The following is a 24,995-nucleotide window of genomic DNA, read 5'->3' on the forward strand; positions in this document are numbered from 1 at the left end:
ATGTGTTAAAGGTAAACATTTTTCTTCTTTTAATTTAAGGTTTTAGGAATTTGAATAGCTTACAAATAGTTTTAAAGAAACAAACTATAATTTAATGACATTAGCATTTGAAAGTGCTGATAAATCCTAATGAACAAGAGGAAACAAACAAGTAAATAAAAGTTAAATACAATGGAAGTAAGTAAGGAAGGAGTAATATATACGTACTAGCTTTTGCCCGCGACTTCGTTCGCGTGGACTTCAGGTTCGTCCCGTCTAGTCTAGTAATAAGTAAGAAATACGGTAACTAAGCACTGCAGAGCCCTAATCATAGGCCTATAGGTAGCTACTGCAGTATGCTCCTATAAACTACATTTAACGATCTTTTTCCTTCAGCATAAACATGCAGATTCTTCGCTTTGGAAACACGTGAGCAAGCCACATAGAGCTGACCGTGAGAAAAACATGGCGTGCCCAAATGTAGGCCTGCTACCTTCAAGGTTTGACCCTGCGATTTGTTGATCGTCATTGAAAATGCGACTTTTAATGGGAACTGCAGGCGTTTAAAATTGAATGGCAAGTTGTTGGGTATGATTGGGATGCGCGGTATAAGAACATTGTCTCCCTTGGCTTCTCCAGTTAAAATTGTAGCCTTCACTATATGCCTTCCTAATTCGGTAACTCGCAACCGAGTACCGTTGCATAATCTTGGCGCATCCAGGTTACGCATTAACAAAACGGGTACACCTACCTTTAATTCCAACTTGTGTGATGGCACCCCGGACAACTCTAAAGAGTTTAGGAACTCTACGGGATAACTTGTAGTGTCATCGGATGACATAACTGTGTCAATGGAATTATACACTGATGTTTCGCTGTTTATTTCGGCCAAGATTTTTTTATTTATTTTCGCAACAATCTGATTTTTTGGTGCCAATATGGTTCTTTCACACAACCAATTTTCGTCAAGAATATTTTGTTGCAGATTCGGAAAAACTTGTTCAATAAGTTCGTTTTCTGTCTCCACAGCATGACAAAATTGCTGTGTGAAAAGAACCATACCTACTTGGTCGGTGTTTAGGTGGCCTTCACCAATTTCTAGCAGTTTTTGAGCATATGCTCCTGATTCGACATCGCTGAATAACTGGACTCGCATGTTAGTGGTAAGATAAAGCTTTTCAACTTTAGACCACAGATATGAGGCTTTTAGACATGCGTTAATTTCATCTGCTGCAGTGCCTCTCTCGATAATAGGTAAAGTCTGTCTAAAATCCCCTGCCAATAACACTACCACACCACCCATCAACTTTCGATTGCTGTGAATATCTTGTAGACAGCGATCAAGCGCCTCAATGGCGCGTTTGTGTGACATAGTGCACTCGTCCCACACGATCAGCATACATTGTTGCAAGAGGGCGCCACGGGCACTGCTCTTACTGATGTTGCACGTTGGGGTTTCTTCGCTCGCCAGATTAAGAGGTAATTTAAAAACCGAATGTGCCGTTCGTCCACCGCTCAGCAATGTTGCAGCGATTCCAGAGGAAGCCACCGCTAATGCAACTTTACGGTCCTTACGAATTTTTGCTAGAAGCAAATTAAGCAAAAATGTTTTACCTGTACCGCCCGGGGCGTCAAGAAAGAAAAGGCCGCCTTTGTCAAGCTCAACTCGTTGTAATATTTTGTTATAAATGTTTTTTTGTTCGGGTAGCAGGCGTGGTTCAGTTTCGCTGACCTGAGCGTCTAATAAAGCAATATCGTAGCTTAGCTCTTTGATCAAATCGGTCGACAACTCTCCTCGACGCTCTGGTGTAGGCATACCGAAGTCAGACAATTTCTTACCGGAAATCGTTATTATTTTGTCCTCTATATGTCTCAGTGCTTCATTGAAACATAGATCATTGTTGACTTGATCCATCCTTTCAAATCTTTGCAAGATATCCTCCGATAATGCAGATTTATACTTATCCCATAGTTGAAGAGGATTGGATAAACCGCAAGTGCATATCAATATTGCAAATAGTTCTCTTATTTGCGAAGGAGAGCGACACAGCACTGCCTCTTCCATTGTGGCATCCCAGTGGTTGTCATCTTCCAACAACCCCAACTTCTCACACGCTTGTCGAAAAGTTTGAAGTTCTTGGCCGTCAACTGTTTTTAGATCCAAAAAGCTAGTGGGGCCCTGTACTACATTCAGCAGCATTCGCAAACAGTAACATTCGAAGTTACTAACATGCACTGTGTAAATGCGCCCAAGAGCATCTCCTGCCTTCACACCTGGCCAGCCGTCGACAGGTGTGCCTTGTAAACGACGTTTCCATTCTTTCGACGACACGTTCCATGTATAGTAGCGGGGTACGTCAACATAAAGTAATGTTTTTGCAAATGCGTCATTTTGGCAAAGCAGGAAAAATGCAGTTAGTGTCGTCTTAGGTGGTGCGGCCATTCTCTCTCTAAAATTGTTTTCAGTGAAGTAAATCCGCTGACCATTAGGCAGATGAACCGCAAGGTGAGTGACTGTTGGGTGTCTTTCATGCAGAGGCAGACCCAAGATCCGCCACGCTGCTTCGTTACTACTAACATATCTACCGGCTCGATACGTTTGCACCTCATCTCTCGGGTCAATATTAACATTCCCTTGCTGTCGAATGTTAAAAATAGCCTGGTCGCTGCCTTTGTTTATATATTTACAAATATATTTTATCGCCTGTACCGTATTGCAGAACTCTACATTTATGTGACAGTTATAAATTTTAGACAGAAGAGGAGAATATGGGACAATCCAGCTATTGTCAACCAATACTTCCTGTGTTCCACCTCGGGTTTTTAGAGTTATCGTACGGCCGCCATCTCCTGGTGTTCTACGCCTGTACAAAGGATAGCCTTTGTCGTTAGTTTGAGTATCTTTCAAAAGCGCCCTTGGATACTTTTTGGTGCATTTTCCTTCTTTCATGCATGGTGATGACGGATTTAGTGCACCACAGGGACCGTGAATCATATTTTTGGTTACAGTATCGTAGAGTTTTCGATCACTTTCTGGATTTGGTATCTCCGCACTTATGACTTCATCAATTTGGTTGGGGCGTAATTTTTCCGTCAACCACAGCAGTAAGTGCACGTGAGGCAGACCTCTTTTTTGCCACTCGATCGAGTACATGAAACACTTCATATCTCCAAATATTTTACCTTTTGTAAGTAGAGCAACCAATTTTTGTACTTTTATTTTAAATAACCTGGCTGTTAAGTCATGTCTGTCTGTTGCATTTTGACCTGGAATGAGCTCTTTAGTAATTTCTGGCCAAGCGGGATTACATGTCATTGTAATAAACAGATCAGGCCTCCCGTAGTTACGCACGTATGTGAACGCATCCTGCGTGTACTCATGAAGATATCTCGGGCTATTTACAAATGACGATGGGAGTATTACCAATTGACCCAAATTGTTTGGATCTAAATCCGCATCATTCCTGACCGCGTCTTGTAAATGTATATAGTTTTCTGCTCGCAGTTTTGTTTGGTTTAAAGCAATAAACCTTAAGCGCTCACTCTCCACTTTGACATACATGTCCACCAAAAACTGAAGCAAGAGAAGCCTACATCGAAGCAATAAATTAAAATTGTTGCGACGTACCATCATATGATATGCATAAAAGTCTTTGCACGACACTTTTTTGTTCGGTATAGGCTGTTTTGTAACTGGGTTTGTCTGAGGAATATCAAAACTGTACCCCTCTTGTCCTTTCCAAAAAATTATCGGGTACTCGAGAGCATCATAAAATCTATGAGTGTCCGGAACTCTAGTAAGCCGGCCATCGTGCGCCTGAATAACAATGTCCCGAGACGCAGTTTGTTCAGTACTAACTACTACGGCAGCTATTTCGTTTGTGGTCGGGGCATTGAATCGTCTTTCGTGTTCACCACGTGGTACACGATCTGGGTGTATCACGACCTTGTAATTATCGCTAGTCACTCTATCTTTAGCCATTTTAAATTCATGCACTAAAACGTTGTGATCATGTAGAACTTTTTGTATTTTTTGAACTGTGTTTCTTTCCACACCTGGTACGTACTCAGAACGCCTATCAACTTGTGCTTCCTCATCACCCATGAAATAAACTTGCAAAAATGTTGGTTGCGTATTAGCAGCAGGAAGCAAAGAGCCAATTGTGTGGTATATTTGCCCTTGGATTGTAAAAGTCGGGCAAAATCCTGGCATCGACACAATGTTATCAGCTCCAAAAGATGTCATATGGAAGCATGTATTGTATTTTCTTATGTTTTTTAAAAAACGGCGAGACTCATCTGTTTCATTTGAAAAAAGTTCTTTAAGAGGTTCAACACGCTCGTCTATTGAAGGAAGAACTACTTTTCCTCCCGAACAACACATGCCTGCAGCTTCCTCTTTCCATTTAAGAGCACCGCAAAATCTGCATTCTTTATTCATCGCTTCTATTTTTATAAGCTTGTGGCTTTCGTAATCAAGAGTTTCATCGTACTCAAATGCAGCTTTATCAAATACTCCCCACGCGTTTCTTGTAAATATTAATCGTCGCTGTTGTGCCCTTTCAGCAACAGCGCATCTGCAAGCTTCAGCAGCTTCAACAGTTTCAGTAGCTCTTTGGGACCCTATGTAAGTCGCTTGCTGAAGACGCCGAGCTTGAGACTGTTCGGGTGTCTCTGCAGCCCGTTGAGATGCTAGATACTCAGCATGCTGTCGACGTCTATCTTGGGACCGCTCTGGTGTCTCAGCAGCTCTTTGAGCTGCCTCACGCTCTGCTTGTTTAAGCCTTCGCAGTTCGGCTTGTGGAAACGTCTCGTTAAGTCTAGCTACTTTCATAGTTCGAGCTTTATTAGAGCTTTGGGAAAGATTAGACTTACGCTTTCGCGGCATAATTCTTAAGTACGTGTTGTTTCTATACTTCCAAAAAATACAGTACGGTAGTTATTGTTATGATTGTACTTTAATCCTTGCCTAAATCCTTCTATATAGCCTATATAGTAATTCAATGAAGTAATTCGTTATATAGTTATAATTAACTGTAATTATCGTTAATATCAATTAATATAATTAACCTATTTATATAATTTGTTATAATTAACTGTAAGTAACCTATCTATATAGAAATTGAATTATCAATGAAGTAATTCGTTATATAATTAACCTATTTATATAATTTGTTATAATTAACTGTAAGTAACCTATCTATATAGTAATTGAATTATCAATGAAGTAATTCGTTATATAATTAACATATTTATATAATTGTTATAATTAACTGTAAGTAACCTATCTATATAGTAATTGAATTATCAATGAAGTAATTCGTTATACCTATGTTATAATTAACTGTAAGTAACCTAGTAATTGAATTATCAATGAAGTAATTCGTTATATAATTAACCTATTTATATAATTGTTATAATTAACTGTAAGTAACCTATCTATATAGTAAATTATCAATGAAGTAATTCGTTATATAATTAACCTATTTATATAATTTGTTATAATTAACTGTAAGTAACCTATCTATATAGTAATTGAATCAATGAAGTAATTCGTTATATTAACCTATTTATATAATTTGTTATAATTAACTGTAATATCTATATAGTAATTGAATCATCAATGAAGTAATTCGTAAAAATGAAGTATCTTTTTGTACGTGTAACTCCTAACCAAAAAGAAACCTGGCAATAACTAACCTTAGGCCTATATTACTTAAAGTAGGCGACCATACGTTTTTATCAAATCGCTAGTGCCTTGAAAATTCGCAAAACGGACACAACCGTCAACGACGTCTGCCCTCACGCGTCTGCCCGCGTTCGGGTCGCGCACTCAGCGATGAGCCACTTCTTCCCCACCGCACCTACCCCGCTCCCCCCACGCCCCGTTCGCCTGGCGCCGCTGCCGGTATTTATCACCGAAACGGTATTTATCGCCGAAATTGCTATGACTCTGCATTTTAAATCTGTGATATCTTCGAAAATATTTATTTAATTTACATGCTGTAAAAAGCCATATTGATCTTTATTAAATGCACAATGTATTTAAGATACTTAATTGGATAAGGATTAATACTGTATTGCTTAAAATCGCTTCGTAAATAAGCCATTATTTCTCGTACAAAGTAAAGGATAAAAAATGGTTATTGTGGGTTATTCCTAAGAGATAAACATATACCATACATAGACCTTTTTAAATTGTACAATACTGTAGTAAATTGTTTTGATCTATCTTGTAGGATTCAGTCAGCGTTTGCAATGTAAGCGCAAAAAATGTGTTTTTTTTTACGACCTCACATTAAAAACCTCAAAAATTGTAGCCTATGTGTTATTCTGATGTATAAACTATATTGTGGTAAAGTTTCATTCAAATCCATTCAGTAGTTTTTACGTGAAAGAGTAACAAACATCCATACATCCATACTTACAAACTTTCGCCTTTATAATAGTAGTAGGATTATGAAGTACCAGGTGTTCATAAAGCTACAGAATACTATTACACAATTTGCTACGGGGATGCTACGAAAACCCAGAGAATTGGTTCTACGATAAACATACAAATATGCATTTCAAAGGGTTAATAGTGCAGACGTTGTGACAAACATGCATGCACGAACTAAGGCGAAACTATATTTTAGTGTCGGCTATCATGAAGAAAGGAATTCCCGTTTTCAAAATTAAATCAAACTAAGATATCTAAAATCAGAGAGCATAAAGGGCAATTGTATCAGGCTTACTGAAAACTAATGTAAAAAACAATTTTTTTTCTTCTGAGATTTTCTTAGACATACATTTTGTAACAATATATTTTGTCAATCTTAAAAGTCTGCCTTACATACATATCTTGAAAACTAAGAGCAGTGGGTAGTCGTATCAGTATTGTATACAAATCAGAATACTTAAGTCTGTTCTCCTAGTATGCAACGTTATCAAAAACGTGAGTCCCATATTATGTATTTATACGTAACTGTAGTCAGGTCAATAAAGTTTTACTTTTCACAGCAATCATGAAACATATTTTACAACTCCTTCAGACTTATGAAGTCCTGGTTCCCGCACTATGAAACAAACGTGACCAATTTTCGAAGTTCTGGTGATTCCTTTGTAGCAAGCAACCATGATCAATTGACAGACGAGATGAAAATGAAATCATATACATATTTTCTAATCAGAAAATACATACGAGTATATGTCGAAGTACGGTCCAGGCCGTGGTTTTTAAAAAGAGTGACGCCAGCATAACTGACGTCATCAATGACTTTATTCTTAATTGTAGACCAACATTGTTGTGACTACACTTACACAGGTGGCTACGCAGGTGGTTATGCGGCTAACACCTGATTATTTCAACTACCCACAATTATTAGTTTTTTGAATAATAAGAACTACGCCGTTATATATGTTTTTTTTTTCAGTAAATTTTAGTCAAAATTGATTAAGTGTATATTTCGAAGTAGAGAGACGAAAGTGGCTGTACGAACTTAGTGCCTTATCATTTATAGAAAAAGAAATGCCCGCTTCGAAAGTAAATTTTTTTTTATTGGTCTCGTACCGCAACTCATAACATCGTACCAGGGAAACATAAATCTATGAAGGTGATGTTTCACTATGAATTGAGAGTGAAATTTGTGCTATATGAACATATTGGGACGGACGTGTGTTTTAAATATTTCATATCAATATATATTGATATTTATTTGTTTGTGTGTGTTCGTGTGTCATGGCCTAATTTACATTAATAAGAGCTTATTTATTTATTATTTTTTTCCCGTTATTCTTATGAATATAATTTTGTTCTTGTGATATATAAGTTTCTTTTGCGTGTTCCGGAAATCTTGCATTATGGAAGTGAATTTTGCTTTCATAAAATAATTTGCATTATTTTCAAGTTCGTAGAGCAGTGGACCATCGTCGTTCCGTATTGCATACAAAACATGATTCCTGAATTAATGTTCATCTGTAATACAAGGTTATAAGGTCAGGGTATATAAAACTATCAAGGTGATCTTTCTCCGCTTTAATCTCATGCTTATGTTTGCCCGTTGTTAATTTTTTTTGGGTAATTTTAAGTGTTGCATTGCATTGCATTGCAAAGATTTCAAGTTTTTTAGAAAAAAAGGATAAGAGATCATAAATTATTAAAATTAATTTAGAGTCATCTCAGAGTCTCAGAATTCCAAAGCACCGAGAGAATTTTTTCAGCTTTGTCTAAAAAAGCCTGATTATAAATATAAATTATAAATACGTACACATTTACATACATATATACTTATATATTAATATTATACATAATATCTCTACAAAATATTTGAAGCGTAGTAGTACTCTTTTCCTTTAGTGACTTTACTAGTGCCCTTATTACTAAAATAAACGTGAGTACCTAATAATATCTTGCATTCACATTCATAGACGATTCATGACGAGCAATTTTTTTATATTCTCAAGGTATTTTTTTTTATTTTGTAGACCTTGATCAGAAAGGAATTTTATACAAAAATAACCAATCGGACCATACTTTCTACAAAAAGAATTAATCCAGAAAAATTTCAATGTAATTTTCAAACTGTCTGTTTAATGCAGAGATGATTCTCAATAAAAATAATTAACCAATCTAGAAAAGAAAAGTCGATGGATCTCCTTCACAAAGCTGATTTTGATTTATTGATTGATTTCATAACACCGCCGCAACTCACTAACTAACTCACTAACATCTTACCAGGAGAACATAAAACCAAGCCGATGATGCTTCACGGGAAGATAAAAGTGAAACTTTTCATTCATATGTATTTATTACACATTAAACTTATGTTTGTGGGTCGGTCATTATTATGTTTCTGTGAGCTTGGGCTGACTGGCTTTATCGATTTTTCATCCTATTGCTTTTAAAATGTAGTGATTCACAGCGATACGCTAGTCACAATCAGCTGACTCTCACTGCTATGGAATGTCTGCCTCCATCTGCCGCTAGAAGATTGAGGTCATAATTAAAAGAAAAAAAAAACAAATATTTACAATTATCTCTACTTGTACTATGTATCAGTCTAACATCGTATTTGTCATAAAACTTAATAAATACTCCATTGCATAGTAATTCCGTAAAAAAAATAAATTCAAACAAGAAAATTCAAATTTTCGAGAAAAAGAAACAAAAAATTCAAAGAAAGTTTTCTGAACCATTGCCTCTCAATTTATGTTCTCCTGGTTGACAGTGTTATGAACAACGTGACTGTTACGTTCTGTTACCTAACTCGAAACATCTTACCAGGAGAACATAAAACTGTGTAGTTAGTTCTATAGTGTGCTTTTGCTACGAAATACTCGTGTCTTATGATTTCCTGGTTTCCCATCCGCTGAGATAAACGTGACTGACTGTGGCTTGTTTGTTTGTTTGTTTGTTTGTTTGTTTGTTTGCTTGCTTGTTTCGTTTGCACAACAAACTACGTGAAGTTTGTTACGTACGCGCTACATATTATAAAATAAATGAACATTGCCGGGGCAACATCGTTGTATGGATAAGATATCATATAACAAGTAACGCCGCTGACTCCGCGGAACGAACACCAAGCCGTGTGAACCAGAAGATTCCTGATACCAAACAAGCTATGGAATGGGATTGCTATCCTAACATCGGGGCAATCATGTAGTCTTAGGTATAGGTTATAAGTTTTAATATATAATTTTTATTATAATATACATATAAGTAAGTTTCGTAGTTTTCCTGGAACCTCCGGTTGCCACCTTATATAATTAGTTACTTCTTTATTTGGTGACTGGGGAGTTGGTTTAAAACGTTAAAAAACCGTTTTGAAATTTTGTGAGTAACTTTATTTTATAAATTTAAACTACTTACTTTTTTTAAAATAATACTGTGGAATATTTGATTATTTCATAATAGAAGGCAAATTTCGTCTCAACTTCCATATTAAATAAATAATAAATAAAAGAGAAAGTATTATCTCCTTGAAAATCATCTGCTCACAGGCATTGCATTTAAATGAGGGCTTGCGAAAAAAAAATTGTCTCAAGTATCATGAAGAAAAGGAATTCCCGTATTCCCGTATAATTAACTCAAAAAAAGGGTGAATAAGACCGAATGACAAACTCCAAAATTCTGTTTACCACGAGACTTCACATTGGCTCCTTTCTATAAATAAAATGATCGTTTTAAATCTTTAAAGACTTACTAAATAATTCTTTAAAAATTTTAAGGCTATTTTCACTATAATATTGTTTAACAAAGTTTTCTAAGTAGATCTTAATCCAACAAATGACAACTAAAAGGATGTGCAGTCTTGTCAATTTGCAGCTATTATAAGTTTCGAATTACTTGTGGTATTAGAAATCGGTGGCGGGAATAGGGGTTGTTTTATTTCAACAAAATTATATTCATTTATACGTTGAAGCAATCGCATGAAAAGCTTCTTAAAAGCGATATCACATGGCATAAAGGGCAATTGTACCAAGCGTGGTGGTTTCAGTGTGGTCATAATTTTATATTTCTTCACAACTGGAAAAATACATATGTGAATATACTTATATATATGTTCTCTTTGTTTTCGTAGTATTCTCGTACCACTCTCGTAGCATTGTGCCTTAAGATTATGAATACCTAGAACTTCATTTTATGAAATAAAGTTTGTTTCTTCGTAGTTTTTTTTTCTTATGAAACGAATAAAACAAAGAAAAAATATATATTTTTAAAATTTTAAAAACTATAAATATACTTTTATATATAACAAAACATGTATATGAATGATAAATAATAAAAATAAATCAAAAGGGTTATACGTAGAAAAAGTGAATTGTTTGAAATATACATACACAGATTACTTTCAACTAAAGCAGAAAGAAGCTTGTTTCAATAGTTATTCTGTCTGGTGACTCTGAGTTCCCACTGAATTTACTATCGGAACATAAACAGAACAAGGATATTCTATTATTTCGGTTTAAGGAGTTTGACAATGTGTAAATTTTAATGATATGAAGTGTACATTGAAGTTGTACGAGTACATATTCTTATGAATTCTTAGATTTCGAAGCAACCTCGTATCAATTGATACCATAGTACTTTACCTTTATAAAACTACATGGTGCTCCTTACTAAAGGTAGTCTGTTAAAGTAATCGTAAAACAAGTCACTTTTCTCTATCGCGGTATCAGTTAACACAGAATGTCTGGAGGTGTTTTAGTTCATATTGCACATAAATGTAATAAATAAATAATAATAAATATTATAATACTAAATATAAATATTATAATATATTGTAATACTAAATATTGTACTAAATTCCTAAATATTAAACAGTCTCAAAATACTAGCTATAGGTTGTATTCGCAAATTTTTGTAGATCTCCGAAATGGATCTGATAAACACGTCTTATTATGAACTAAACGTGAATATTGGCTTCGAGATTGCCATGACAGCGTCGTGACGCCACGAGAGCGACTTAATGCTTTTCCTAGTATAGACTCTATAGTTACTTTATTGAGTAATTGGCCCCATGCTGTAAAGAAAAAAAAATAAATTCAAATAATTTAATCTAGTAAAATTTTGATATGGTTTTGAAAGCGTTTTTGGTTTTTGGTTTCTGAAAGTCATTTCAAACAAGCTAATGATGTCAGTAGCAGAAAATTTTGTAATAAAATAATTTCAAAATAAAATCAACTATTTAATCATTTATATTTTGCATTGTATTTCGAGTCTTCAATCCAAATTCTTTCACTCAATTAATATTCACGGCTTAAAAACTACTCTTTCCAAATATAACTCAAAACTTGTCCGACGTTGATAAATTTGTTAATTTGTAATTTTTTTAATCATACATAAAGTATGAAAATATTTAACACCTAAATAAGATTCGGTTTTTTATCTTTATAAAACCACCTGTCTTTCTTTATCCATATTTACATTTTGCTGGATGATGCACGTTCCTTTTAAAACAAGTTAAAATTTAAAAACAAATTGTGAACCGTAGTTTCAAGTCACGTTTATTGCGTATTATGAAGTACCAGATGTTCATAAAGCTACAGAATACTATTACTAAAACAGAATATTATTATTAAAACTAAGGCGAAACTATATTTTAGTGTCGGCTATCATGAAGAAAGGAATTCCCGTTTTTAAAATTAAATCAAACTAAGATATCTAAAATCAGACAGCATAAAGGGCAATTATATCAGGCTTACTGAAAACTAATGTAAAAAACAGTTTTTTTTCTTCTGAGATTTTCTTAGACATACATTTTGTAACAATGTATTTTGTCAATCTTAAAAGTCTGCCTTACATACATATCTTGAAAACTAAGAGCAGTGGGTGGTCGTATCAGTATTGTATACAAATCAGAATACTTAAGTTTGTTCTCCTAGTATGCAACGCTATCAAAAACGTGAGCCCCTACTATGTATTTATACGTAACTGTAGTAAGGTCAATAAAGTTTTACTTTTCACAGCAATCTTGAAAAATATTGTACTACTCCTTCAGACTTATGAAGTCATGGTTCCCGTACTATGAAACAAACGTGACCAATCTTCGAAGTTCTGGTTGGTTCCTTTGCAACCATGATCAATTGATAGACGAGATGAAAATGAAATCATTCATATACATGTTTTCTAATCAGAAAATAAATAATAAAATATTTAATTAATTAATATAATATTAATTGATTTAGATTATAATTAATCAATGTTTTTCAAATACACGTATGTCGGAGTAGGGTCCAGGCCGTGGTTTTTAAAAAGTGTGACGCCAGCATAACTGACATCATCAATGACTTTATTCTTGATTGTAGACCAACATTGTTGTGACTACACTTACACAAGTGGCTACGCAGGTGGTTATGCGGCTGACACCTGATAATTTCAACAACCCTCAATTATTAGTTTTTCAAATAATAAGAATTACACCGACATATGTTTTTTTTCAGTTAATTTTAGTCAAAATTGATTCGAAGTGGAGGGACGAAACTAAGTGCCATTATCATTTATAGAAAAAGAAATGCCAGCTTCGAAAGTTAAATTTTTTGTACTGGTCTCGTAGCTCCAACGGAACTCATAACATCCTACCAGGGAAACATAAATCTATGAAGGTGATGTATCACTATGAATTGAGAGTGAAATTTATGCTATATGAACATATTGGGACAGACGTGTGTTTTAAATATTTCATATATTGAATATATATTGATATTTATTGATATTTATTTGTTTGTCTATGTTCGTGTGTCATAACCCAATTTACATTTATTAGAGCTTATTTATTTATTAATTTTTTCCTGTTATTCTTATGAATATATTTTTGTTCCTATCATATATAAGTTTCTTTTGCGTGTTCCTGAAATCTCGTTTTATGGAAGTGAATTGAATTCATAAAATAATTTGCATTATTTTCAAGTTCGTAGAGCAGTGGACGATCATCGTTCAGTATTGCATACAAAACATGATTCCTCAATTAATGTTCATCTGTAATACAAGGTTATAAAGTCAGGTTATATAAAAATTTTAATTATTATTATAAAACTATTAACTATTATTATTTATTATCACTAAGGTGATCTTTCTCCCCATTAATCTCAAGCTCTAGTTGGTTTGTATAATTTTAAGTTTCATATATTTTTTTATTAAAATTATTAATAAATGCTAGATTTATTAATAATTTTATTCAATGCTTCCAATTTGCGTGTAACTTAATTATAACTGTAATTAACTGTATGATGATAACTTTAATAAACTCAGTTTAACGTATGAGAAGAAATGTGGGAAAAATTCCTCTAGCTAAGCTGTATTGGTTGCATAACACCAACTCATAACATCCTACTAAGAGAACATACAACCGCGTAGGTGATGTTTCACAAGGGGGTGGAAGTGAAACTATCTATCTATATTTAATATAGTCTACTTGTTTGTGTGATGGTTGTCTTTTATGTATGTGTAAGTTTGGTATGACTGGCTTGCTAGCTGGCTCTTTGATAATTACGAATATTGACATCGCACTATTATTTATTCTTACTTCAAAGTTAAATTCATAACGAGGGCAAAGTGGACAGAAAATTCAAAATAGTTTAGTTTTTCCCTGAGTTATTCACTAAACACAAATTGTATTCAAAATTTTGAAGCTTCTATATAAACTAGAAGCGCCTTACAGTTTGGATGATGGGTCAGTCAGTGAATGAAAAAATTTAACAAAACTAAGAACTTTGTCTAGTTGTAATGCTTGAGTTACTTTTTTCTTGCTTACCAGAAATATAGGCGTCAAGTTTAATGCGAAATGTACTTATAGGTCGAAAATGTCCCGAAATAATTTGAGAAAAGTGTAATACGGCCATGCCGCTTTTTTATTTTTGCTCGACTTGGCGGTTCACTATCGTACAAACAGGTAAATTTTACAATTCATTTTTCAGACAATATCGAATTTTATCTATAGTAACAAAATAGTTTTAAATCCAATCACCACTTCAATAAGTCAATATATATTTTTAGTTATAATTATTTAAAATAATTTAAATTGTGATATTCTTGATGATTCTAAGCTTAACGATATTTATATTCTAATATTTATTGGAAACTCTTATGATGGTTAAACTAGCGCCATCTGTATATTTGTTATAATAGTGTAAATTAATGTTAATAATGTTTCTGTACAGTAATTTAAATGTCCAAATACTTGACAATTGGTTTTATAATTTATAATGAGAGCTTCTGCATGTTTTACGTAATGTTCAGTTTTTTATAAAAAAGCTTGGATCTACGATAATTATCTAACTTCACGTTTAAATTGGCCTTTCCTCGTTTATGATTTTAATAAAACCCTTTTGTCAAAGTTAGATGCAGGCGTCATAAAGATGTTGAAGTTGTGGCTCGGGCTCGCGCTAACGGCTGATTCATCGGCTTTATTTAGGGATCGCAATAGTTTTGGGATGAGTCTAAAAAGGCCATCGGAGCTCTATAAACACCTGAGAGTTTCCAAGAGGTACATCTTGGGGAAATCCCAGGATGACGTCGTTACATCGCTCCCAAAAGACAAAGATGCCCCAGAGCTAGAGTCAAGGCTTCAATTCCACAAGCAGTTTATGATAGGAGCGCAAAGTAACAGAGTAGGGTTAGGATCAAGTAGGAAGGTCCAAGATACGGATATATTGAAGTCTTTTATTCGACAAGACGAGAATGATAAATATAAGATCCATGCAATAAGTTTAGAAATGCAGAACGAGTGGTTAGACATAGGAGATTTTTGCATCCCATTAGCACTAAAATGGCGCACCTTAATCCATGATTGGTCGCCAGCATTGCTAAAATTCTATCTCAATGCATTCCAGATGACTCTCCCAGATCAGAGTAATTTAGTAAGATGGGGTAAAGGTACCGAAAAGACTTGCTATATCTGTGGGAAGGCAGTTGGAACTGCTAGGCACTTGTTAGTGGGATGTAAGGTACTCCTCGATAGCGGTCAATACTCGCGTCGTCACGATAGGGTTCTGGAAATCATACGTGAAGCGGTTAGTGTTTCGGTAGCCAGAGCGCAAAAAGGAATAACCACAAACGAGCGATCAGTAGGTTTTGTGAGAGAGGGCATTAGGACTATAAAACAAATGTCAAGCCTTACTCCATCCTTAAAGCGGCTACGGATTGGACTATAATGATGGATACGTGTGAAAAACAATACAAAATCCCCGAGGATATTTGTGCGTCGGCCTCCAGACCGGACATATTCATGTATTCGCGAATCTTAAAGCGCGTTGTGATGATAGAGCTTACGGTTCCTTGGGAAACCAACACCCCCAAAGACCATACCATCAAGGTCAACAAATATTACGAGCTCACAAACGAACTCACTCGAAATAGGTTCGTCGTGGATTTATATGCGGTAGAAGTGGGAGCGAGAGGTATAACGGCTAAATCTCTCTACAACCTACTAAAAGACTTGGGCCTGTCCAGAACTCACATCAATTCGTTCTTGGAACGTACTTCGAAGGCAGCCCTAGTAGGTTCTTGTCAAATATGGTTAGGTAGGGAGAGGAGCTTGGACAGTGGAGGTGAGCGTTTAACGCGCGTTAGTTAGGGGCCCCTTAAACCTACACCTGGGTCGCAAGTCCCAGGCACTGTTAAAGCTCCACTCCCTGCAACGCAATGGACCCGGCACCCGCACGGTGAATCCATTGAATGCTAAGAGGTTTCGTCTCTTCGTCTTATGGAAACTTTTATGAGGGAAACTAGCGCCCTCTGTATGATATTGTAACTTACCCTCACCTAAAAATGTTACCTTTGAATATTATAAATAGGATGTAAGTGCTAGACTGGGGGATTTCTGGTACGAGTTGTGGAGCAATAGACATCTAAGTGGAAGTACTGCCTTATTTATTTTTAACAAGTCAGAAGTACACGGATCGTTCGCGAGATATCCTGTCAACTGGAAATAATGAAGATGAACCGCTGCCACATGTCACAAAGAAGCCTGAAGAAAAAAGAAACAAGAAAACCTCTCCGATCTACAGATACCTGAACGTTTAGACCACCTGGAGAAAATGATTGAAGTTACTAGCCAGTGTGAGATGGCAACGCAATTACAACCTGGACCCTATACAAATAACAAGGAGATGCTGAAGCTCAAGTAAGAAGCTTAAATATTATGATAAAAAAAGAGCTTTAATATACAACATGACAAGCAACTTGGAAGGAAAAACTCTGCTACGGTTTGAACACTAATAAAACATCGATGTGACCTGGAGCGAGTGGAAAAGACTTTTCCCTCTCAAGCGCGGATTCGCTGCGAAACTACACGACATGGTTGCAACTAACAAACGTCAGGATGCACAGGTGATACTTTTATTTTTCAAAAAGCCAGCTCTTGGAGAGTCATGTGAGTTAAGTGATCATATAATCTGCCACGTAATTTGAAAGCTGGAACCCGAGGCACAGGTTCTAAAGCCACCGGTTCTTAAGATACTTAATTATTTAACGGATACTATAGTTGAACCCTCAAAATTAACAAATAATTTAACTTTTGATAAAGATTCAGGGCCTAAATGTTTTTCATGTGGACTCACATCATCCCAATGTAGGGAAAACGTCCGATGTAATAATTATAATAAAATTGTTCATAAAACGGAATATTGCAGATTTAAAAAGTCCGATCACTGTGGTAAAGTAGGTTATGAAGAGAAAGACTGTTATTTTAAAAATCTATCGGCTCCAAATAGTTCTTATGTCAAACCTAACAATAAATTCGATGAAAAAAATCTAAATTGTTAGCCCGATTGATGTGGATCACCAAAATTTCGTAAAATTATTATTGCTAACGGTTTTAAATTGACTGCATATATTGACTTTAATAATACTATAACAGTATCAGCGGCTCTAAAAAATCAATTTAAAATATAATATATGTCAAACAAGCATAAAAGGTTATGGGCGTCAAATTATAACACCAGAAGGTGAAACTCTATAGTAGCTTTTGAATTTTGAATTTGAACATAGATGGCGTCGGGGCTAGCACATCGGTTTTGATAGTCTTGTGATAACCTACAAGACACCGACATGATAATAGGGCGGGCCTTTAGTGAATTACCGGGAATATGTGTTATGATAGCGACGGATACTTTAACATTTTCCTACAATAATAGCACTGTTACGGGCAGACGAGATGTCAGATGTGATCACGGTTGCTGAAAAGTAACCGAATCGTCGGGAGTATGTAGTTTTTTACAAAAATAAATCACGCGTAGTTTATCCGAAAAATACTAGTCTCATTACATACATTTCGTTTATCTAAAGAGAGAATTTTAAATCTACCAATTTGTGCGAGAGGTTAGAGAACCTCGTAGTGTACATAGGGATCGTCGTTGGATAGACCTAAGATATGATACAATATGAACACGCATACCTAGCCGACATTAATTAAATAGAAATTTTGTACATATTGTTAGAAATAAATAAGGCAGTACTTCCACTTAGATGTCTATTGCTCCACAACTCGTACCAGAAATCCCCCAGTCTAGCACTTACATCCTATTTATAATATTCAAAGGTAACATTTTTAGGTGAGGGTAAGTTACAATATCATACAGAGGGCGCTAGTTTCCCTCATAAGAGTTTCCATAAAATTATAAAACACTGAACATTACGTAAAACATGCAGAAGCTCTCATTATAAATTATAAAACCAATTGTCAAGTATTTGGACATTTAAATTACTGTACAGAAACATTACATATTAACATTAATTTACACTATTATAACAAATATACAGATGGCGCTAGTTTAACCATCATAAGAGTTTCCAATAAATATTAGAATATAAATATCGTTAAGCTTAGAATCATCAAGAATATCACAATTTAAATTATTTTAAATAATTATAACTAAAAATATATATTGACTTATTGAAGTGGTGATTGGATTTAAAACTATTTTGTTACTATAGATAAAATTCGATATTGTCTGAAAAATGAATTGTAAAATTTACCTGTTTGTACGATAGTGAACCGCCAAGTCGAGCAAAAATAAAAAAGCGGCATGGCCGTATTACACTTTTCTCAAATTATTTCGGGACATTTTCGACCTATAAGTACATTTCGCATTAAACTTGACGCCTATATTTCTGGTAAGCAAGAAAAAAGTAACTCAAGCATTACAACTAGACAAAGTTCTTAGTTTTGTTAAATTTTTTCATTCACTGACTGACCCATCATCCAAACTGTAAGGCGCTTCTAGTTTATATAGAAGCTTCAAAATTTTGAATACAATTTGTGTTTAGTGAATAACTCAGGGAAAAACTAAACTATTTTGAATTTTCTGTCCACTTTGCCCTCGTTATGAATTTAACTTTGAAGTAAGAATAAATAATAGTGCGATGTCAATATTCGTAATTATCAAAGAGCCAGCTAGCAAGCCAGTCATACCAAACTTACACATACATAAAAGACAACCATCACACAAACAAGTAGACTATATTAAATATAGATAGATAGTTTCACTTCCACCCCCTTGTGAAACATCACCTACGCGGTTGTATGTTCTCTTAGTAGGATGTTATGAGTTGGTGTTATGCAACCAATACAGCTTAGCTAGAGGAATTTTTCCCACATTTCTTCTCATACGTTAAACTGAGTTTATTAAAGTTATCATCATACAGTTAATTACAGTTATAATTAAGTTACACGCAAATTGGAAGCATTGAATAAAATTATTAATAAATCTAGCATTTATTAATAATTTTAATAAAAAAATATAAAACTTAAAATTATACAAACCAACTAGAGCTTGAGATTAATGGGGAGAAAGATCACCTTAGTGATAATAAATAATAATAGTTAATAGTTTTATAATAATAATTAAAATTTTTATATAACCTGACTTTATAACCTTGTATTACAGATGAACATTAATTGAGGAATCATGTTTTGTATGCAATACTGAACGATGATCGTCCACTGCTCTACGAACTTGAAAATAATGCAAATTATTTTATGAATTCAATTCACTTCCATAAAACGAGATTTCAGGAACACGCAAAAGAAACTTATATATGATAGGAACAAAAATATATTCATAAGAATAACAGGAAAAAATTAATAAATAAATAAGCTCTAATAAATGTAAATTGGGTTATGACACACGAACATAGACAAACAAATAAATATCAATAAATATCAATATATATTCAATATATGAAATATTTAAAACACACGTCTGTCCCAATATGTTCATATAGCATAAATTTCACTCTCAATTCATAGTGATACATCACCTTCATAGATTTATGTTTCCCTGGTAGGATGTTATGAGTTCCGTTGGAGCTACGAGACCAGTACAAAAAATTTAACTTTCGAAGCTGGCATTTCTTTTTCTATAAATGATAATGGCACTTAGTTTCGTCCCTCCACTTCGAATCAATTTTGACTAAAATTAACTGAAAAAAAACATATGTCGGTGTAATTCTTATTATTTGAAAAACTAATAATTGAGGGTTGTTGAAATTATCAGGTGTCAGCCGCATAACCACCTGCGTAGCCACTTGTGTAAGTGTAGTCACAACAATGTTGGTCTACAATCAAGAATAAAGTCATTGATGATGTCAGTTATGCTGGCGTCACACTTTTTAAAAACCACGGCCTGGACCCTACTCCGACATACGTGTATTTGAAAAACATTGATTAATTATAATCTAAATCAATTAATATTATATTAATTAATTAAATATTTTATTATTTATTTTCTGATTAGAAAACATGTATATGAATGATTTCATTTTCATCTCGTCTATCAATTGATCATGGTTGCAAAGGAACCAACCAGAACTTCGAAGATTGGTCACGTTTGTTTCATAGTACGGGAACCATGACTTCATAAGTCTGAAGGAGTAGTACAATATTTTTCAAGATTGCTGTGAAAAGTAAAACTTTATTGACCTTACTACAGTTACGTATAAATACATAGTAGGGGCTCACGTTTTTGATAGCGTTGCATACTAGGAGAACAAACTTAAGTATTCTGATTTGTATACAATACTGATACGACCACCCACTGCTCTTAGTTTTCAAGATATGTATGTAAGGCAGACTTTTAAGATTGACAAAATACATTGTTACAAAATGTATGTCTAAGAAAATCTCAGAAGAAAAAAAACTGTTTTTTACATTAGTTTTCAGTAAGCCTGATATAATTGCCCTTTATGCTGTCTGATTTTAGATATCTTAGTTTGATTTAATTTTAAAAACGGGAATTCCTTTCTTCATGATAGCCGACACTAAAATATAGTTTCGCCTTAGTTTTAATAATAATATTCTGTTTTAGTAATAGTATTCTGTAGCTTTATGAACATCTGGTACTTCATAATACGCAATAAACGTGACTTGAAACTACGGTTCACAATTTGTTTTTAAATTTTAACTTGTTTTAAAAGGAACGTGCATCATCCAGCAAAATGTAAATATGGATAAAGAAAGACAGGTGGTTTTATAAAGATAAAAAACCGAATCTTATTTAGGTGTTAAATATTTTCATACTTTATGTATGATTAAAAAAATTACAAATTAACAAATTTATCAACGTCGGACAAGTTTTGAGTTATATTTGGAAAGAGTAGTTTTTAAGCCGTGAATATTAATTGAGTGAAAGAATTTGGATTGAAGACTCGAAATACAATGCAAAATATAAATGATTAAATAGTTGATTTTATTTTGAAATTATTTTATTACAAAATTTTCTGCTACTGACATCATTAGCTTGTTTGAAATGACTTTCAGAAACCAAAAACCAAAAACGCTTTCAAAACCATATCAAAATTTTACTAGATTAAATTATTTGAATTTATTTTTTTTTCTTTACAGCATGGGGCCAATTACTCAATAAAGTAACTATAGAGTCTATACTAGGAAAAGCATTAAGTCGCTCTCGTGGCGTCACGACGCTGTCATGGCAATCTCGAAGCCAATATTCACGTTTAGTTCATAATAAGACGTGTTTATCAGATCCATTTCGGAGATCTACAAAAATTTGCGAATACAACCTATAGCTAGTATTTTGAGACTGTTTAATATTTAGGAATTTAGTACAATATTTAGTATTACAATATATTATAATATTTATATTTAGTATTAAATTATGATTTCGACGGTCGGTGGATGCAATGAAACCAAAATTTAAATGACTTAATTTAATTTTAAATCTAAATTACAATTAATTGGTTCGACTACATTGTACGAAGGGTGAACAAATAGTGACACAATATTCTAAAATATTCGAAAAAGAAATATAAAACTAAAAAGTCTGTTCACACGGAACTGCTGAGTCAGACCCGTGTAGAATGAACAAGTTTACTTAGAAGCTTAGCGCGGCCTGCTATTACACAGTAATTCTTTTAATATCTAATTTAACTATCGCTATGACACCGTCACGTAACACCTCCCTCCTGAAGATCAGCGAGTATGGGCAACGTTAGTTGTGAATTGAGCTGGGGGTTGATTGAGATCGACCCTTCTGGTTGGTGTTGGGATGGTGTAAACTGCTTGCAATTCCATCTGGTTGACTTCAGGGTTGTCTCCGGAATGTAATGTCCGCTTGTAGAAATACTTGCGATATAATAGAGCGGCGGCTAGTGTGGCTACACTCATCAGTACCACGTAGAGAGGGATAGTGGTGTGGTACAGTGTATAATTTCGGTTCTGGTCTAGGGTCAGCAAAGGTTGTAAGCCGACCTTGGTGTTTATTTCATGAAGACGCTTCAAATCGATAGAGTTCAGTTTAATTTTAGATGCTGAGGCTGGAGTGACGTTGTAGCTGGGCAGGTCCATTATTCTCACCGCTTGTCCGTGTAGTGTGCGATACGAATCTTGTCCACAGGATAAATGAGTTTTAGTCGGAGCTGGGAAACTGATGCTGTAGTGTAGATCGTCGAGTTTCTCAAAAGCTGCCTTCTTCAATGATACGGTGATAGGGTTGCACGACGAACCACGTTGCTGAGTTAAGATGAGATGCTGGATACAATCATTGGATTCCTGGCTTTGAAGATGGCGATTATCCTCGCAAAGATACCACTTACTGGACTTAGGGCATTCTGCCTCTATGTACATGAAATCTTTCTCATACAAGGTTAGGTAAGGGAACGGTGGAATAAGGATTTCTTGATTAAGGTTAGGTATAATAGATAGTTTATACATATCATAAGTATAAGGCAAAACTATGGGGATTTTATAAACTATAACTATTTTATTTCCTACGTAATAAGAACCTATCTTAATTATATCAAAGTAATCCCTAATATCTAAATCTAACACCTTCTGCCTGCCATATAGGTTACTAACATTACTTATCATTGAATTCATAGTTTCTAAATTCAAGACCGCATGATGCACGGTGGACAATTTAATAAAACCTAGTACGTTTTGAAGTTTATATAGCTCATGGGTAACGGAATCTACATTATCAGTTATAATTAAAAGTATCTGAGCTAAATGTGCATACTTAATTAAGTCGTTATCACTCGTAATAATGCTTTCACTTACTTCATTAATAAGGGTTTGCAAATGACTCTGATGGACCAGGCATGTTCTGGTGCCTGAAGGGCATATTAAATGGTACGAAATTGTTAGGCGGTAAATGGATTGCATTAGATTTCAAATGAGTTTGATGAAGATCTTTCCTAGAACCACCTTCATTTCTTTGTTGTAAATACAGAGTATTAAGTTCGTCTTGAACAAATTGAAGAGCCTTTTCAATAGACTCCGGTCGCATACAGCGGATCCTACAACCTATGGGGTCTTTTAAACCTCGCAAGTATGCTTGAAGAGTAAGCTTTTTATATAAATCTCTTTTAGCTTCTATGGTAGTTGGGACAGATTCATGTAAAGAGATATATGTCATAATGGTACTATATAAATTCTGGCACCTCTCATAAAATTCCTGAGGTGTGCTATTACCCTGTGTTTGTAATGAAAGATCACTATAAAGAGCGGTCTCGTCACGGTGATCTGCAAAATTGTTCACTAACGCACTCCTGATACCTAGCCAGTTTTCTGGAATTCCATTGGAATTAATTAGCCTACCCGCGGGTCCAGAAATTTTATTTAAGATTCCGTTTATTAAAGCCAAATTAGACAACTCGTTTCCAGGACCCGGTTGGAAATATTGCAATACTAATTGATCGCATAAATTAATGAAACGGGTTAAAACATGAGTGTTCCCGTCGAAATCGGGTAGCAACCTTAGTGATTTGTAGATATTGTCAATGTCAGCCATTTTTACGTTTAAATCTCTATTTTCGTCTATTATATTAAACTTATTATTTTTATCTAACCTATTCTTTAATCTAGAGTTACGATATTCGAGTGGATGAAAAATCTTGGTTGCTTAAAATGACACACACAATTTAAAATAGTTCACAATTAAAATTCAAAAAGTAAGTTTAAACAATCTAAAGAAACGAACATAAAATATAATAAAAATCACACTAATTGATTTGAAAGTCAGGTGAAAATGTAAGTTTATTCAAAACTATATTCTTTAGGAAATAAATCGATTTTATTAAATAAAGATTAGAAAAAATAAAATTGATTAACTACGTCTATAAAAGAAATTAATTAATTTTTTACTGAACCCTAATAGGGTATATGTGAGTAATTAATTAATAAAATAGTTATAGTCTTACTAAATTAAGGATATGAACTAGGAAAGTAAGGACTGAGATAGATTCAAAGTACTTACAGCATATCTGAATTTTGGTATCAATTGCGGAATCGATTTTCAGATCTCCCCCGAACCGTTCGAACCGAATAGGTTTCGGATACTCGAAAACGGTGCTTAGCCACCCGGGTAGCTCGCGAACACGGTATCGAAGTTGGATATTATCACGAACTATCCGCGAGTATCCTACCGACTGCGCCAATTATGATTTCGACGGTCGGTGGATGCAATGAAACCAAAATTTAAATGACTTAATTTAATTTTAAATCTAAATTACAATTAATTGGTTCGACTACATTGTACGAAGGGTGAACAAATAGTGACACAATATTCTAAAATATTCGAAAAAGAAATATAAAACTAAAAAGTCTGTTCACACGGAACTGCTGAGTCAGACCCGTGTAGAATGAACAAGTTTACTTAGAAGCTTAGCGCGGCCTGCTATTACACAGTAATTCTTTTAATATCTAATTTAACTATCGCTATGACACCGTCACGTAACAATTATAATATTTATTATTATTTATTTATTACATTTATGTGCAATATGAACTAAAACACCTCCAGACATTCTGTGTTAACTGATACCGCGATAGAGAAAAGTGACTTGTTTTACGATTACTTTAACAGACTACCTTTAGTAAGGAGCACCATGTAGTTTTATAAAGGTAAAGTACTATGGTATCAATTGATACGAGGTTGCTTCGAAATCTAAGAATTCATAAGAATATGTACTCGTACAACTTCAATGTACACTTCATATCATTAAAATTTACACATTGTCAAACTCCTTAAACCGAAATAATAGAATATCCTTGTTCTGTTTATGTTCCGATAGTAAA

General features: G+C 34.3%; 1 protein-coding gene across 1 annotated transcript; it reads right to left on the reverse strand.

Annotated features, from left to right (window-relative positions):
* Positions 1–325: 325 nt before the first annotated feature.
* Positions 326–4,813, reverse strand: LOC133320739 (uncharacterized). Its single transcript, XM_061529336.1, has one exon. The coding sequence runs from the start codon at positions 4,811–4,813 to the stop codon at positions 326–328; it is 4,488 nt and encodes a 1,495-aa protein (XP_061385320.1).
* Positions 4,814–24,995: the final 20,182 nt, after the last annotated feature.

This window comes from Danaus plexippus, unplaced genomic scaffold, assembly GCF_018135715.1.
Source record: "Danaus plexippus unplaced genomic scaffold, MEX_DaPlex mxdp_54, whole genome shotgun sequence".
NCBI classification, from domain to species: domain Eukaryota; kingdom Metazoa; phylum Arthropoda; class Insecta; order Lepidoptera; family Nymphalidae; genus Danaus; species Danaus plexippus.